The sequence below is a fragment of the Oncorhynchus kisutch genome, linkage group LG22 (assembly GCF_002021735.2).
Source record: "Oncorhynchus kisutch isolate 150728-3 linkage group LG22, Okis_V2, whole genome shotgun sequence".
Lineage (NCBI taxonomy): Eukaryota > Metazoa > Chordata > Actinopteri > Salmoniformes > Salmonidae > Oncorhynchus > Oncorhynchus kisutch.
Window position 1 is genome coordinate 46,415,767 of NC_034195.2, and position 18,298 is coordinate 46,434,064.

An 18,298-nucleotide genomic window follows, 5' to 3' on the forward strand; every position below is an offset into this window, starting at 1 on the left:
CTGTGTAGTTGTTAGGTCTTTGTCATTGTTTCTTACCATATTGATTCTTATCTTGGGACAGTCTTCTTCCCAAAACCAGGACCACATTCTTACGGTTTAGTGTTTCTATGATATGAAAATAATACACGAGTTCGTGAAACTTTCACCACTGTGCAAACAGGAAGCAGACCTCAGTTCAAATACTATTTCAAATATCTCAATTACTTTCACATACATTCGAAGTATGTATTTAGATATTTGTATTTGAAACAAAGAGTAGTTGAACATTTTAATGTATTTAGAAATATACTCCCACGCACTTTACCCAGGTATGTGAAAATCCTCTTAAATATAACTGCGTTGACTATTAGCTTTATAAATAACCATTCAAATACTTGTTTTGGGCTGTGTATTTGAAGTGGCAGACTTACCATTAGGCAGAAAAGGCAATTGCCTCAGGCCTCACATCATCAAGTGGCCTCATGAGCTTGGCATATTAAAAAAATAATTATACTAGTAATCATTTTTTTAAATCTATCTATTTATATATATCTGCTCGAGGCCCTCCAATGGGAAACATAAACAGCCATACAGATAGACAGACAGTCGTTACCTATAAAAACAGAGGCCATACTGCGTATGGACTGGCAGTGGGGGCTGATGACCTGCAGCAGCTGGAGGTTGGCCAGCTCTACCAGGAGGAGGTGGCCTCCCCGGGTGCCGATCCACAGGGTAGTGGTGGTTTGCTGCACCAGGAGGGACTTGATGTTCGCCCAGGTTGGAGTGTCCGCTCCAAATTCAAACTCTGAATTAGCCTTTCTGGGTTGCCGGCTGGAGTCGTGTCTATGGGCCAAGAACACAGAGTGGGTTCAGGCAGTGGTTCCCAAACTGTGGGGCATGTGAGGGGTAGGCGGAGGAGTGAAACAATTTAGGAACCACTTTCTTTTTTTCCCACAGCAGTGGAAACGTGTGTGTGGTGTCAGAGTGGAGCTGACCTGAGTAGTTTGGCACAGTCAATGCTGTCAATCATCCGCTCACTCTTCTTATTCCACACCTCCACGCTCTGCCCTCCAGCCTTGCTGAGGTACACATGCTTCTCCACTACCATACGAGACACACACGGCTCACAGCTCACCGCATGATGCTGCCTGAGGAGAACACACACACAGAGCAACTCACTTCACACTTAGAAAACAAATCAACAGCCCTGCAGGCCACCAAAATATCGGGTTACATCTCTGAAGGTGACACTCACTGGAAGAGGCTGTTGGGTTTAGTGTCAATGGTCTTACAGACGCCATAGTCGGCGGTAAAGGAAAGGATTCTGGTCCCACAGCCGGCCCACACCGTGGTCCTGTCCAGGGAGTGACCTGATTGGCCCAGACACATCACTGGGGTGTTGACGTTCCCGATGTGCAACGTCTTGACTGGCTGGCCATTCTCCACCTGGAGCGCAGAGTCCTCATAAACCGTCAGAATTCCATTTGCTGTCCCAACTAACAAGTAATTCTTTCTTTGACTGAAATTAAATCCAAAAAAATCAGTGTCAGTACTTTACTTGGTAACATAATGTTAACATCACTGTAAATATACATTAAATATTGTATATTCTACCTTTACCAGATGTACTTTTCCATGTACAGCTATTTGGAACGAGCATAGCATAGCAGTAGTCATAGCCATAGCATAGCATAGGGTTCGATACCGTGACCAAAACAGACTCACTTGCGACCTTTTGACTTGGCAGTGCGACACACATTTATTGGTCGCAAGGTTGCCGGGGAAATTGTTTTACCTGGTCATGCTTTTTTAAATGTATTATTATTTATATTTTATTATAATTTATTCAACTGTAATGTGCAATTGACCAATGGAGTCATTGGAATGGTATCAAACACGTGGTTTCAATGTGGTTGATACCGTTCCACCGACTCCATTCCAGCCATTACTATGAGCCGTCCTCCCCTCAGCAGAGCCTCCACTGAAACCAGGTATTTAAAAAGTTCAAAGTCTTGGCTGAATATTTGCGATGCACAATTCAGTCAACATTGAATAGCCTACCTTGAATATCTGACATTACCTCGTTGATCCTTGAAAAGTCATCGAAGTCATGGATGCCAATTTATAAATTCCACTGCTCCAATATAATAATTATATAATTTCATTAATGATCAGTTTTTATGAGAGATGTAGGCTCTTTCGTTATTTAAAGCCATTTCAATTGAAGAATGTTGCGCTAGCCTGTTGCGCTTGTTGAGGTTATCATGAGCAAGACAACATTGAATAATCGCTTCAACTTGGTTTTCCATACAAAGTGTTCCATTACAAAAGGGAACCCGGTTAATGGTTGCTTTCTCATTTTAAAAACAGGATACAGTAACCCCTCAATAACTCTTCAACATCTCAAATGGCGAGACTGACTAGCTATGGACAAACTTCATTAGTGTGTTTGTGTCGGGAGCAATGCCCACATTATTCGGATATATTTTAGAATGTAAAAATTATGTGAATGTCAATGCCATTGGGTAAGCAGGCCTATTAGAATATGCACTATTCTTAGTGGTAATGCATACTTTTTTGCATAGATTTTGTGGGGAGTTGTTTTGCTATAGGCTATTACAACAATTAAATATAAATGTAAGTCCTTGAAAATGTTAATTGTTTGTCACTGGCAAACTTACCTGAATGCCAAGCCCTGCTCTGTGCGGTGTGCATAGGGTCTATATGTCTACCACTTTGTGTAGCTGTTAGCGATGCTAATGTTAGCCTAACTGTTCTCGGGTGGATGGAAAGGCATTTAAAAGGTAACTACAAAGTAGCTTATGCCTACCTGGCAGAATCATGATTATTTGCATCAATCCATTGGCCATTTGTTTTCAAAACTCCATCACATATGCAGAGCACGGGAAGTAGGGGTGCTGAGAGTGCTGTAGCACCCCTGAACAATCTCAAAAGAAAGAAATATTTCACAAAAGCAGCGCACTGGGCCTTTACTATTGCTGTTTAACAGACCAATACAGCCATCTGTAGAAACACCTCCACAACTGGCTGACTTGGTGCAGACCTGAATTAAAGGGTAACTACTTTTTTTTTTTTTAAATCTACATTTCTCAGATTTTTCCCAGACCTTAAAAATGGTCGTCCCCGATGTGGTTTAAGCACTGTTATGGACTTAGAACATCCAATTGAGTTGTTTTTCTATTAAAAAAAGTGTGATCTTGAGAGCGAAAACCTGAAGAAATGCAAGGAAATCAGTCCATCTCCCCACTAACTTTTTTGTTTGTTACCTTGCCATAATTGTAAAAAGTTCTGCCCTCTAGAGGATTTCTCAGAAAATTACACATAGCACTTTAAAATCTGCAATAAATACATTTTGTACTTTATTTGAACAGTCTCTTTCCTTTGCTGTTACAGTAAATATATCCAAATCAATGTAAGAACACAAGGCCATGCTAATGTAAAAGATGGCTAGCCATTATTAGCCTGGTTCTCTATGGAATGCAGGCACATTATGGGACACAGGTCAGGTCATTATATATATATATATATATTTTTTTTTTTATAAACAAAATTGGTTCGACCAAATTATGTTAGTGCAGAACCCTGATATAGCCATAGCTTAGCATCTAGTCTGACACTCTCTTACCTGCGCTGAGGTTGTGTGTGGAAGAACAGTGATGTCACAGCGTCGGTGACACTCTGCAGGTTGTGCCAGTTGGACAGGTTCTGCGTGCTGATCATGACCAGTGCCCCTGATTGTGTACCAGCCACCAGCCAATCACAGGCATCGTCTGGGACTTGGACAGTCACCAGGCATAAGACAGGACTCGTGTCAATCACCTGCAGGGAGAAGACAGACATTAGCATTGAGGAATACGGGAATTTTAAACACAGATTAGTCTGTGTTTGTTTATTGTGAGGACCTATGTCAAAGAGACTTATGAGGACTTACGGTACCAGTCAAAGGTTTGGAAACACCTACTCATTCAAGGGTTTTTCTTACATTTTTACTATTTTCTACATTGTAGAATAATAGTGAAGACCTCAAAACTATGAAATAACACAGGTGGAATCATGTAGTAACCAAAAGAGTGTGCAAAGCTGTCATCAAGGCAAAGGGTGGCTACTTTGAAGAATCTTAAACATAAAATAGATTTTGATCAGTTGAACACTTTTTTGGTTACTACATAATTCTATATGGTATTTCATCATGTTGATGTCTTCACTATTATTCTACAATGTAGAAAATTGTAAAAACATTTGAAAAACCCTTGAATGAGTAGGTGTTTCCAAACTTTTCACTGTATGTCAAAGATACCTGTATTGTGAGGACATATGCTATTGTTTGAATACCTGAGCTCTAATTATCTAGCTTGCAGTAATACATTTACTGTTAGAGCTGGTATTGTGTTGTAAACAAGTACTTTGCAAATCCCTACAATGTGAGTGCCTGCGTTGAGAGGTCCTCTAGCGTTGAGAGGTCCTCTAGCGTTGAGAGGTCCTCTAGCGTTGAGAGGTCCTCTATTACCTGTGTTGTGACTTTCTCAGTCTCCAGGTCGACAGACGCGACACAGCCCAGTCTCCGTGTGCTGCTGCCCCCTCCCACCCAGGCCCTTGGGTTAGAACTGGGGCCGTTGCTGGCGCTGCTGTAGCCCACCGTGAAACACTCAGCATTGGCAGCTCTGCTAACCACCAGCTCCCTCATCAGACACAGCATCTCCCCAGAGTTCAGCCTCTCAAACACCTACAGTGCACACAGGCAAATATAGTCACAGTTAGTCAAACACCTACACAAATGCAAGTAGTCAGTTTAGTCACACCTTTACATAGTCAGTTCAAAACCTACAGACAGTCAGTGAAACATCTACATTTCACACACAGCCAGGCGGAGACAAGTAGCAGTAATAGTAGAACAGTTACCTGTGTGGAGGTGGGTCTGTCCTGGGGATTCTCCCTCATACAGTCCTTCATTAGGCCTTGGAAGCCTGGCCAGGGGGAGCAGCCGTGGTGCCGCACTGGGTCTGGCAGCTTGCCCTGCACAGCGATCTCGTCAAACTCGCTGGGGAACTTCATGCCATCTGAGATGCGCTCACCACAGGTCAGCAGGTCGTATAGCAGCAGGCCGAATGAGAACACGTCTGCCTGCTGGTTGTAGATCACATTGCCCCGGGCAACCTCTGGCGCCCGGAAACCTGGGTGGGTGGAGAGAGAAATGGTGAGGGGAGAGGGAGGGAGAAAGAAGGAACAGAGACATATAGTAAAATAGAGGAGGAGTCATGGGGCTAGAGGAGGACAGAGACAGAGAGTCAAATAGAGGAGGAGTCATGGGGCTAGAGGAGGACAGAGAGTAAAATAGAGGAGGAGTCATGGGGCTAGAGGAGAACAGAGACAGAGAGTCAAATAGAGGAGGAGTCATGGGGCTAGAGGAGGACAGAGAGTCAAATAGAGGAGGAGTCATGGGGCTAGAGGAGGACAGAGAGTCAAATAGAGGAGGAGTCATGGGGCTAGAGGAGGACAGAGAGTAAAATAGAGGAGGAGTCATGGGGCTAGAGGAGGACAGAGAGTCAAATAGAGGAGGAGTCATGGGGCTAGAGGAGGACAGAGACAGAGAGTCAAATAGAGGAGGAGTCATGGGGCTAGAGGAGGACAGAGAGTAAAATAGAGGAGGAGTCATGGGGCTAGAGGAGGACAGAGACAGAGAGTCAAATAGAGGAGGAGTCATGGGGCTAGAGGAGGACAGAGAGTCAAATAGAGGAGGAGTCATGGGGCTAGAGGAGGACAGAGACAGAGAGTCAAATAGAGGAGGAGTCAGGGGGCTAGAGGAGGACAGAGAGTCAAATAGAGGAGGAGTCAGGGGGCTAGAGTAGGACAGAGAGTCAAATAGAGGAGGAGACATGGGGCTAGAGGAGGACAGAGACAGAGAGTCAAATAGAGGAGAAGTCATGGGGCTAGAGGAGGACAGAGAATAAAATAGAGGAGGAGTCAGGGGGCTAGAGGAGGACAGAGACAGAGAGTAAAATAGAGGAGGAGTCATGGGGCTAGAGGAGGACAGAGACAGAGAGTCAAATAGAGGAGGAGTCATGGGGCTAGAGGGGGACAGAGACAGATAGAAAGGGATGAAGGAAAGGAATTTGAAACATGCTGAGATTTTCCCTAAATGTACACTGCAGGGTTAGTTCCTACCTGGGGTGCCCTCAGAGCTCCTGACTCCCATGCTGCAGCAGCACTGAGCGATGCCGTAGTCTGTGATCTTAGCGATGGTCTCTGAGTCAGTTTTCAGATTGAACAGCAGCACGTTGTGAGGCTTCAGGTCCCGGTAGATGATCATGGACGAGTGGAGATACCTGGCAATATGGAAGGGAGGTAAAGTGAGGAAACAGTGATGTACAATGTGTCTAAATTGAGAGTTCCCAATATAGATCATCAATTCAAATTTGTTTGTTTGGGTTTACTATAGACATACAGTGGGGCAAAAAAGTATTTAGTCAGCCACCAATTGTGCAAGTTCTCCCACTTAAAAAGATAAGATGCCTGTAATTTTCATCATAGGTACAATTCAACTATGACAGACAAAATGAGAAAAAAAATCCTGAAAATCACATTGTAGGATTTTTAATGAACTTATTTGCAAATTATGATGGAAAATAAGTATTTGGTCACCTACAAATTCTCACAGACCTGTAACTTCTTCTTTAAGAGGCTCCTCTGCCCTCCACTCGTTCCCTGTTTAAATGGCACCTGTTTGAACTTGTTATCAGTATAAAAGACACCTGTCCACAACCTCAAACAGTCACACTCCAAACTCCACTATGGCCAAGACCAAAGAGCTGTCAAAGGACACCAGAAACAAAATTGTAGACCTGCACCAGGCTGGGAAGACTGAATCTGGTAAACAGCTTGGTTTGAAGAAATCAACTGTGGGAGCAATTATTAGGAAATGGAAGACATACAAGACCACTGATAATCTCCCTCGATCTGGGGCTCCACGCAAGATCTCACCCCGTGGGGTCAAAATGATCACAAGAACGGTGAGCAAAAATCCCAGAACCACACAGGGGGACCTAGTGAATGACCTGCAGAGAGCTGGGACCAAAGTAACAAAGCCTACCATCAGTAACACACTACGCCGCCAGGGACTCAAATCCTGCAGTGTCAGACGTGTCCCCCTGCTTAAGCCAGTACATGTCCAGGCCCATCTGAAGTTTGCTAGAGAGCATTTGGATGATCCAGAAGAAGATTGGGAGAATGTCATATGTCTACTCGTCGTGTTTGGAGGACAAAGAATGCTGAGTTGCATCCAAAGAACACCATACCTACTGTGAAGCATGGGGGTGGAAACATCATGCTTTGGGGCTGTTTTTCTGCAAAGGGACCAGGACGACTGATCCGTGTAAAGGAAAGAATGAATGGGGCCATGTATCGTGAGATTTTGAGTGAAAACCTCCTTCCATCAGCAAGGGCATTGAAGATGAAACGTGGCTGGGTCTTTCAGCATGACAATGATCCCAAACACACCGCCCGGGCAATGAAGGAGTATCTTCGTAAGAAGCATTTCAAGGTCCTGGAATGGCCTAGCCAGTCTCCAGATCTCAACCCCATAGAAAATCTTTGGAGGGAGTTGAAAGTCTGTGTTGCCCAGCAACAGCCCCAAAACATCACTGCTCTAGAGGAGATCTGCATGGAGGAATGGGCCAAAATACCAGCAACAGTGTGTGAAGACCTTGTGAAGACTTACAGAAAACGTTTGACCTCTGTCATTGCCAACAAAGGGTATATAACAAAGTATTGAGATAAACTTTTGTTATTGACCAAATACTTATTTTCCACCATAATTTGCAAATAAATTCATTAAAAATCCTACAATGTGATTTTCTGGATTTTTTTTCTCTAATTTTGTCTGTCATTGAATTGTACCTATGATGAAAATTACAGGCCTCTCTCATCTTTTTAAGTGGGAGAACTTGCACAATTGGTGGCTGACTAAATAGCTTTTTCCCCCACTGTACTTGGAAATAACTGAATATCATTGAACACTTTGTCTGACGCGTGTGCACGTTCTTGTGGGCATTCACCTGTATGTAATGTGTGTATATATATGTATGCCTGTGTCTATTGAGCGATTAACCTACCTGAGCCCGTCGGCCACCTGCAGAGCAATCCTGTGCTGGAGCTTGCGGTTGAGGCTGCTGTTCTCGTGTTCAAACAGAGAGTCCAGGGATCCTCTGGGGGCTAACTCCATCACCAGGAGATGAGGGGCCGCCCCGGCTGCCAGCAGCCCCACCAGGCTGGGGTGGTGGAGACGACCCAACACCACCAACTCCTGGAAAGAGACAGAAGGAAAAGAGAGACCAACTTAGAGTACTGCTTGTCTAGCCTGAAGACAGTGTCACGCACGCACGCGCTCGCACACACACACACACAAACAACCTGGCCTGACATATCACATTAAATTATTCCGCTACTCGTTCATTACATACTTAGTCTGAGACTGCCATCATTGAAGTGGTTTGTGGTGACGTCAAAATGAGGGGTGTTGTACAAAAAGTCATCAGCGATAGGATCATCTCTAACCGGAGCAAAGAGTCTGGATAGCCAGCAACTGCTTATCGGATCCATTTCCAATCAGTCAATTCAGGAAGTAACCTGAAATTCCTATTCAGACCCCTTGACCTTTTCCACATGTTGTTACGTTACAGCCTTATTCCAAAACGTCTTAAATATTTTTTTCCCCTTATCTACACACAATACCCCATAATGACAAAGCAAAAACAGGTTTGCATACATTTTTGCTAATTTATAAAACATTGAAATATCACATTTACATAAGTATTCAGACCCTTTACTAAACACTTTGTTGAAACACCTTTGGCAGCGATTACAGCCTTGAGTCTTCTTGGGTATGATGCTACAAGCTTGGCACACCTGTATTTGTGGAGTTTCTCCCATTTTTCTTCTCTGCAGATCCTCTCAAGCTCTGTCAGGTTGGATGGGGAGCGTCGCTGAACAGCTATTTTCAGATCTCTCCAAAGATGTTCGATTGGGTACTAGTTTGGGCTCTGGCTGGCCATCTCAAGGACATTCAGAGACTTGTCCCGAAGCCACTCCTGCATTGTTTTGGCTTTGTGCTTAGGGTGGTTGTCCTGTTTGAAGGTGAACCTTTGCCCCAGTCTGAGGTCCTGAGTGCTCTGGAGCATCCCCACAGCATGATGCTGCCACCACCATGTTTCCTCCAGATGTGATGCTTGGCATTCAGGCCAAAGAGTTCTATCTTGCTTTCATCAGACTAGAGAATCTTGTTTCTCATGGTGAGAGTCCTTTAGATGCCTTTTGGCAAACTCCAAGCGGGCTGTCATGTGCCTTTTACTGAGTAGTGGCTTCCATCTGGCCACTCTACCATCATTGGTGGAGTGCTGCAGAGACGGTTGTCCTTCTGGAAGGTTCTCCCATCTACACAAAGGAACTCTAAAGCTTTGTCAAAGTGACCATCGGGTTCTTGGTCACCTCCCTGACCAAGGCCCTTTTCCCCCAATTGCTCAGTTTGGCCAGCTCTAGGAAGATTCTTAGTGGTTCCAAACATCTTCCATTTAAGATTGATGGAGGCCACTGTGTTCTTGGGGACCTTCAATGGTGCAGACATTTTTTGGTCCCCCTCCCCCAGATCTGTGACACAATCCTGTTTTGGCGCTATACGTACAATTCCTTCAACCTCATGGCTTGGTTTTTGCTCTGACATGCACTGTCAACTGTGCGACTTTATATAGACAGGTGTGTGCCTTTCCAAATCATGTCCAATCAATTGAATTTACCACAGATGAACTGCAATAAAATTGTTGAAACGTCTCAAGGATGATCAATGGAAACAGGATGCAGCTGAACTCAATTTCGAGTCTCATAGCAAAGGGTCATAGCACCTGTTTTGTCTTTGTCATAATGAGGTTTTGTGTGTAGATTTCTGAGGAATATGTTTTATTTAATCCATTTTAGAATAAGGCTGCAATGGAAAAAATGTGTAAAAAGTCAAGGGGTCTGAATACTTTCCGAAGGCACTGTAAGCCTGTTTTTTCCTCTATATCTCTCCGGAACCAGCAATGATCACTAGAACTTCCTGGTCTTGGAGCTATTCTCCAGCTATTCCTGCAGACACTAAAACACCTGACTCAGATTATTAGATTACCTGTCGGAGTAGTCGGTGTATATAGAGATCAGAGGCATGCTTGTTGAAAATCTTCACTGCCACCTCTTCATTTTTGTAGATGCCTCGATAGACAGACCCAAAACCACCATCCCCTACATTCAGAAAATGAACAAATTTGTGTCATTGACACTGCAGTTGTTGAAAGAGATGACATTCCCACTGACCTTTCTGAGCTTTGTGATTTGCCTGAAAATGAAAAACACAATACAAATAAAATTATTATTGTAACTGACCCAGCAGATTCTCCTTGGTAAGGTCTATCTCAAGCTCCTCGCTGTCAAGGATGATTCCAGCAGGCTGGTCACTGAGGATCAGGTCTGGAGCAATCTGAGAGATGGGCACTGTGCAGCGAGGGTCCTCCGGGTTTACCAAAAGACAGTCTACAGGAGGAAGGGAGATTAGAAAAGAGAGAGATCAGGCATAATATCATCTACTGCATCCTTATGTAATACATGTATCACTAGCCACTTTAACTATGCCACTTTGTTTACATACTCATCTCATATGTATCTACTGTACTCGATACCATCTACTGTATCTTGCCTATGCTGCTCTGTACCATCACTCATTCATATATCTTTATGTACATATTCTTTATCCCCTTACACTGTGTATAAGACAGTAGTTTTTTTGGGGAATTGTTAGTTAGATTACTTGTTGGATTATTACTGCATTGATGGAACTAGAAGCACAAGCATTTCGCTACACTCGCATTAACATCTGCTAACCATGTGTATGTGACAAATAACATTTGATTTGATTTGATTTATAAGTTAAAGGTCCAGAGGGATCAAAAATGAGATTTCCTGTGTTTTATATATATTGCCACACTATGATGGTTGGTTTAATACTATGAAATTTAGAACATTTGAATAATTCCATTTTAGGGCTCCTGAGTGGCGCAGCAGTCTAAGGCACTGCATCTCAGTGCTAGAGGTGTCACCACAAACCCTGATTTGATTCCAGGCTGTATCACAATCGGCCGTGATTTGGAGTCCCATAGGGCAGCTCACAATTGGCCCTGCGTCTTCCAGGTTAAGGTTTGGCCGGGGTAGGCCATCATTGTAAATAAGAATTTGTTCTTAAACTTGTTGAGTGTAGGGGGCAGTATTTTCGTTTTTGGCTAAAATAACGTACCCATTTGAAACTGCCTATTTCTCGGGCCCAGAAACTAGAATATGCATATAATTCTAGAAAAGATAGAAAACACTCTAAAGTTTCCAAAACTGTCAAAATATTGTCTGTGAGTATAACAGAACTGATATTGCAGGCGAAAACCTGAGGAAAATCCAACAAGGAACTGCTGTTTTTCCTGAAAGCTCTCTGTTCCATTGGATGCCTTGCCTCCATTTAACCTCTTGAAGCTAGGGGGCACTATTTTTATGTATGGAAAAATAACGTTCCCAAAGTAAACGGCTATTTCTCAGGACAAGATGCTATAATATGCATATCATTGACAGATTAGTATAGAAAACACTCTAAAGTTTCCAAAACTGTCAAAAATATTGTCTGCGAGTATAACAGAACTGATATTGCAGGCGAAACCCTGAGGAAAATCCAATCAGGAAGTGCCTCTTATTTTGAAACCCTTCTGTTCCTATGCATGCCTATCCTCCATTTAAGGGATATCAACACCAGATTCCTATTTCTCTGGCTTCCCTAAGGTGTCAGTCTTTAGACATAGTTTCAGGCTTTTATTTTAAAAAATGAGGGTGTAAGATCACATTGCGTAAGTGGATAGGTAGGGGCTCTCAGAGTGAGTTTTTGCACTACAGAGTAAAGCCGCCATTGTTCCTCCCGCTGTTATTGAAAAACCTACACACTCGGTTGATATATTATCGAATATATATTTTAAAAACTACCTGAGGAATAATTATAAAAAACGTTTGACATGTTTCTATGGACATTATGAAGACTATTTGGAACTTCCGTCTGCGTTGTCGAGACTGCTCTTTCCTGTGGATTTCTGAACATAACGTGACAAACAAACGGAGGTATTTTGGGTATAAAAATAATCTTTATGGAACAAAAGGAACATTTGTTGTGTAACTGGGAGTCTCGTGAGTGAAAACATCCGAAGATCATCAAAGGTAAGCGATTTAATTTATTGCTTTTCTGACTTTCGTGACCAATCTACTTGGCTGCTAGCTGTTTGTAATAGTTTACTGAGAGAGATGTTCTTACATAAACGCTTGGTATGCTTTCGCCGAAAAGCTTTATTAAATCTGACACGCCAGGTGGATTACCAACAAGCTAAACTGTGTTTTGCTATATTGCACTTGTGATTTCATGAAAATTAAATATTTGTAGTAATTTAATTTGAATTTGGCGCGCTGCAATTCAGCGGATGTTGATGAAAATGTTCCCACTAACGGGATGGGTGCGTCAAGAAGTTTTAACTAACTTGCCTAGGTAAATAAAGGTTAAATAAATAAAAAATGTGTAAGGGCTGTTTGAAAAGACCACCTGAAATTTCAGCCTGTTTTGTTGGGATGGAGATTTGGCCTGCCTGGTGCCATCACCCGACAGTAAATTCGTTAATAGACCATTAAGAAAGAGAGTTCCAAACCTCTCTGCCAATAACAGCTAGTTTTCTGTTTTTCATCGCCACTCAGACCACTCCCAGACAGTCCTAGCAAAATTATTGCTTGAGAAATCGCTCTTCGCTAAGAAGCTGTTTGTTTCTTTTTTACCATTTGAATGGCAAAAAAAATCACAGTAAGGTGATTTGATATTGAGATAAAAACGGCTACATTAGACTTGTAAAAGGTATTGTTACATTAAAGTAGCTCTTCGTGTATCTCTCCCATGAATTTAAGAACATGCACAATTGCTTGTAGTGTTACCAAATTGTTGTGATTTCTTTCAATTATGATATTCCAGAAACATGACTAACACAGGTATCGATTGTGTCAAATCCAAGCGTTAAAATACATACCTTTATCTATGTGAGTGAACAGGTCCTCCAGCAGTATCTTGCTCCACTCCTGTCCATCCTTGAAGCTGTACAGAGCCCATTTCTTCAGCAGGGTCTCTCCGTTGCCATGGATATCAGTGGCGAGGAGACCAGGGAACCACTCCTCCAAGAGAGAGTCAACATGGTCCACTACCTGACCCAGTAACACACGACCTGAGGAGTAACACAACCATCATCATCACCACTACGTCACCCACAACCTCTGTATTGAGCTAAAGAGCTGCCGCTTTCAAGGAAAAGGACGCCAATCCGGATGCTTATAAGAAATCCTGCTACAACCTCCGACAAGCCATCAAATAGGCAAAGCGTCAATGCAGCAGTAAGATCGAATCCTACTACGCTCTGATGCTCGAAGGACGTGGCAGGGTTTACAAACTATCACTCATTACAATGGAAAACCCAACCGCGAGCTGCCCAGTGACGTGAACCTACCAGATTAACTAAAAGGCCTTCTATGCTCGCTTCGATGCAAGCAACACTGAACCATAAATGAGAGCACCTGCTGTTCCAGACGACTGTGTGATCTCACTCTCCATAGCCGATGTAAGACCTTTAAACGGGTTAACATTCACAAGGCTGGGGGGCGGAATACCAGGACGTGTACTCAGAGCATGTGCTGACTAGATGGCAGGTGTCTTCACTGACATTTTCAACCTATCCCTGAACCGATCTATAATACAAACTTGTTTCAAGCAGACCACCATAGTCTCGGTGCCCAAGAACACCAAGGCAAGCTGCCTAAATGGCTATCGCCCCGTAGCACTCACATCTATAGCCATGAAATGCTTTGAAAGGCAGGTCATGGCTCACAACACCATCATCCAAGACACCATGGACCAACTCCAATTTGCATACTGCCCTAACAGATCCATAGATGACAATCTCTATTGCACTTGTCACAGCCCCTCCTCTGCAGTGCAGGGGGGGTTCCTCCTGCAGGTAGAGGAGGGTCGTTAGTGATTGGAGTCACCTGGGCTCAGGGTATTTAAACGGCTTCACTAATTCGTCTCTATCTCTCTCTCTTTCTCTCTGCTCCTCCAGGTATGATCCTGTTTGTTTGTTCCTTTGTAGTTTTACTTAGTTTTCACTCAGTCATATTCACACACACAGACTCACACATCCATGCACTTTACATACACCTTACATTATGATACTGTCACACCTCATTCCTTTATCTTTGTTTAAAGTTAATAGTTTGGTTTACAATAAAGAACCTTTTTGATTGGCCTGTTGTTCGTGTCCCCTCATTTTTGCCACAGGCTATGAGCCGGCCTACACTGTCCTCACCCACCTGGACAAAAGGAATACCTATGTAAGAAAGAATGCTGTTCCTTTACTACAGCTCAGCACTCAACACCATAGTCCCCTCCAAGCTCTTCACCAAGCTCCCAGACCCTGAACACCTCCCGCTGCAACTGAATCCTGGACTTCCTGACGGACCTCGTCCAGGCGGTGAGGGAAGGTAACAACACATCCGCCATGTTGACCATCAACAGGGGGGTCCCTCAAAGGTGTGTGCTTAGTCCCCTCCTGTATTCCCTGTTCAACCATGACTGCGTGGCCGCTCACAACTCAAACAACATCATCAAGTTTGCTGAGGACACAATGACAATGAGGCAGCCTATAGGGAGGTGGACCTCAGAGACCTGGCAGTGTGTTGCCAGGCCAACAACCTCTCCCTCAACATCACCAAGACAAAAGAGCTGATCGTGGACGACATGAAACGGAGCGGCGAGCACACCCCCATTCACATCGATGGGGCTGTAGTGTAGCGCGTCGAGAGCTCTTCAGTGTCCACATCACTAAGGAATGAACATTGTCCACACACACCCACACAGTTGTCAAGAGGGCACGACAGTGCCTCTTCCCCCTCAGGAGGCTGAAAAGATTTGGAATGGGCCCTCAGATCCTCAAAAAGTTATACAGTTGCTCAATTAATATAATCTTGTCTGGATGCATCACCGCTTGATACAGCAACTGCAAGGCAACCGACCGCAAGGCACTACAGAGGGTGTCAGCGGAAGGCCCCCCCAGAATTCTAAGACTCCAGCCACCCAAGCCATAGAAAGTTCTCTCTGAAACCGCATGGCAAATGGTACCGGTGCATCTGGTACCACACACACACACACACACACACACACACACTACTTTATATTATCTATCCAGTTGCCTAGTCACTTCACCCCTACCTATATGTACATAGCTACTTCAATTACCTCATACCCCTGCACATCAACTCAGTACTGGTACTCCCTGTATATAGCTATGCTATTTTTTTTTACCTCGTTATTGTTATTCACTGTGTACTTATTTCCTGTATCTCTATTTTAACTTTGCATTGTTGGAAAAGGAGCCATAAGTAAGCATTTCACTTTTAGTCTACACTTGTTGTTTAAGGAGCATGAGAAACACAATTTGATTTGATAAATGCAACTTCGTAAGATAAAATGTTCCATATCTTATCATATCGTAATCATATTACACTGCTCAAAAAAATAAAGGGAACACTTAAATAACACAATGTAACCCCAAGTCAATCACACTTCTGTGAAATCAAACTGTCCACTTAGGAAGCAACACTGATTGACAATACATTTCACATGCTGTTGTGCAAATGGAATAGACAACAGGTGGAAATTATAGGCAATTAGCAAGACACCCCCAATAAAGGAGTGGTTCTGCAGGTGGTGACCACAGACCACTTCTCAGTCCCTATGCTTCCTGGCTGATGTTTTGGTCACTTTTGAATGCTGGCGGTGCTTTCACTCTAGTGGTAGCATGAGACGGAGTCTACAACCCACACAAGTGGCTCAGGTAGTGCAGCTCATCCAGGATGGAACATCAATGCGAGCTGTTGCAAGAAGGTTTGCTGTGTCTGTCAGCGTAGTGTCCAGAGCATGGAGGCGCTACCAGGAGACAGGCCAGTACATCAGGAGACGTGGAGGAGGCCGTAGGAGGGCAACAACCTAGCAGCAGGGCCGCTACCTCCGCCTTTGTGCAAGGAGGAGCACTGCCAGAGCCCTGCAAAATGACCTTCAGCAGGCTACAAATGTGCATGTGTCTGCTCAAACGGTCAGAAACAGATGCCATGAGGGTGGAATGAGGGCCCGACGTCCACAGGTGGGGGTTGTGCTTACAGCCCAACACCGTGCAGGACGTTTGGCATTTGCCAGAGCACACCAGGATTGGCAAATTCGCCACTGGCGCCCTGTGCTCTTCACAGATGAAAGCAGGTTCACACTGAGCACGTGACAGAGTCTGGAGACGCCATGGAGAACGTTCTGCTGCCTGCAACATCCTCCAGCATGACCGGTTTGGCGGTGGGTCAGTCATAGTGTGGGGTGGCATTTCTTTGGGGGGCCGCACAGCCCTCCATGTGCTCGCCAGAGGTAGCCTGACTGCCATTAGGTACCGAGATGAGATCCTCAGACCCCTTGTGAGACCATATGCTGGTGTGGTTGGTCCTGGGTTCCTCCTAATGCAAGACAATGCTAGACCTCATGTGGCTGGAGCGTGTCAGCAGTTCCTGCAAGATGAAGGCATTGATGCTATGGACTGGCCCGCCCGTTCCCCAGACCTGAATCCAATTGAGCACATCTGGGACATCATGTCTCGCTCCATCCACCAACACCACAGACTGTCCAGGAGTTTTTAATTTTTTATTTGACCTTTATTTAACCAGGCAAGTCAGTTAAGAACAAATTCTTATTTACAACGACAGCCTAGGAACAGTGGGTTAACTGCGATAATTTTTGTGTGATTTTGTTGTCAGCACAGTCAACTATGTAAAGAAAAAAGTATTTAATAAGAATATTTCATTCATTCAGATCTAGGATGTGTTATTTTAGTGTTCCCTTAATTTTTTTGAGCAGTGTATTTGATTTGACAACCATCATCATCATCTCCAACTGATGATCTATTTCACTCTTTATTGCAATATATTATACGCAGTTCATCAAACCGGGGGTTCTTAATCGTTTTTCAGCTCACAACCGAAATTATTAAATTATTCTTATTTTTTCTTCCTTAAACTAGTGTTGACGGCATTTACATTTCAGTATGGATACCTTATTGTCTAGGCTGTGGTGCAGTTCCAGTACCTTTGCGTGAGCAGGGCACAGTGATCTTGACGAAGCTGGCAGGGTTGTCCTCTACGTTGGCAGCCTCAACCAGACAGTAGGCCTCAGGAGACCAGCTCAGGTAGATACCTCTCCTCCAGTAGATACGGTTGGGACGCAGCTCTCTTTCTGGACCAACACAACAACATTGTGGCTACTTAGAGCCATATACACTGAGTGTAAAAAAGTTATTTCCATTAGATAAACTGACCAGGTGAATCCAGGTGAAAGCCACGATCCCTTATTAATGTCACCTGTTAAATCCACTTCAATCAGTGTAGGGGAGGAGACATGGATTGTGTATGTGTGCCCTTCAGAGGGTGAATGGGCAAGACACAAGATGGAAGTGTTTTTCACACCCAACAGTTTCCTGTGTGTATCATGAATGGTCCACCACCCAAAGGACATGCAGCAAACTTGACATATCTGTGGGAAGCATTGGAGTCAACATGGGCCAGCATCCCTGTGGAACGCTTTCGACAACTTGTAGAGTCCAAGCCCAGACAAATTGAGGCAAAAGGGGGTGCAACTCAATATTAGGAAGGTGTTCCTAATGTTTTGTACACTCAGTGTATACAGTACTGATAGAATCAGTTTCCAGGAGCTTTGCTGCATGTTCTAAAAAATACTATCCAGGAGATTCTGGTCATGGCTAAATTTCCAGCTAATGAACTTTGGATGAAACGACAACCTAAGTAATTATCCCTTTAACGTCAGCATTAGTACCTCTGCCACAGAGCATGTAGGAGGAGACCTCAAGTAGGCGGTTGATCTGTCTCGACCAGTAGCCCATGGGGAAGTAGGGCATCTCATAGAGACGAACAATGACCTCAGAATTTTCACAGTGGGGCATCTCAATTACTGGCCGGTGTTTGGAGAGACTGTGAGGGAAGGACAAGACAATCAGCATGGTTTAGGCTTGGCAAAGAGGTTTTGAGACAATATAGACAACAGTTTCCATTCAGTAGATACTGTATTCAGGAAACTGGTAGGCCATTTTGGCTCAAACAATACTAAAATCAACAAAAT

At 43.9% G+C, this 18,298-nt stretch overlaps 1 protein-coding gene across 5 annotated transcripts in view; it reads right to left on the minus strand.

The window, feature by feature from the left end:
- lrrk2 (leucine-rich repeat kinase 2) overlaps positions 1–18,298 on the minus strand; it is a 63,649-nt gene that overhangs the window by 1,222 nt on the left and 44,129 nt on the right. For all 5 annotated transcript variants that reach the window (XM_031801079.1, XM_031801082.1, XM_031801080.1 and 2 more), the window contains exons 35-48: positions 17,996–18,150; positions 17,252–17,398; positions 13,113–13,304; positions 10,408–10,554; positions 10,154–10,266; positions 8,109–8,299; positions 6,163–6,323; positions 4,900–5,171; positions 4,508–4,723; positions 3,626–3,819; positions 1,235–1,498; positions 975–1,127; positions 593–822; positions 37–105 (exon numbers count right to left, since the gene is read on the minus strand). In XM_031801079.1, coding sequence (XP_031656939.1) covers positions 37–105; positions 593–822; positions 975–1,127; positions 1,235–1,498; positions 3,626–3,819; positions 4,508–4,723; positions 4,900–5,171; positions 6,163–6,323; positions 8,109–8,299; positions 10,154–10,266; positions 10,408–10,554; positions 13,113–13,304; positions 17,252–17,398; positions 17,996–18,150 — 2,504 coding nt within the window. The remainder of the gene's footprint in view (positions 1–36; positions 106–592; positions 823–974; positions 1,128–1,234; positions 1,499–3,625; positions 3,820–4,507; positions 4,724–4,899; positions 5,172–6,162; positions 6,324–8,108; positions 8,300–10,153; positions 10,267–10,407; positions 10,555–13,112; positions 13,305–17,251; positions 17,399–17,995; positions 18,151–18,298) is intronic.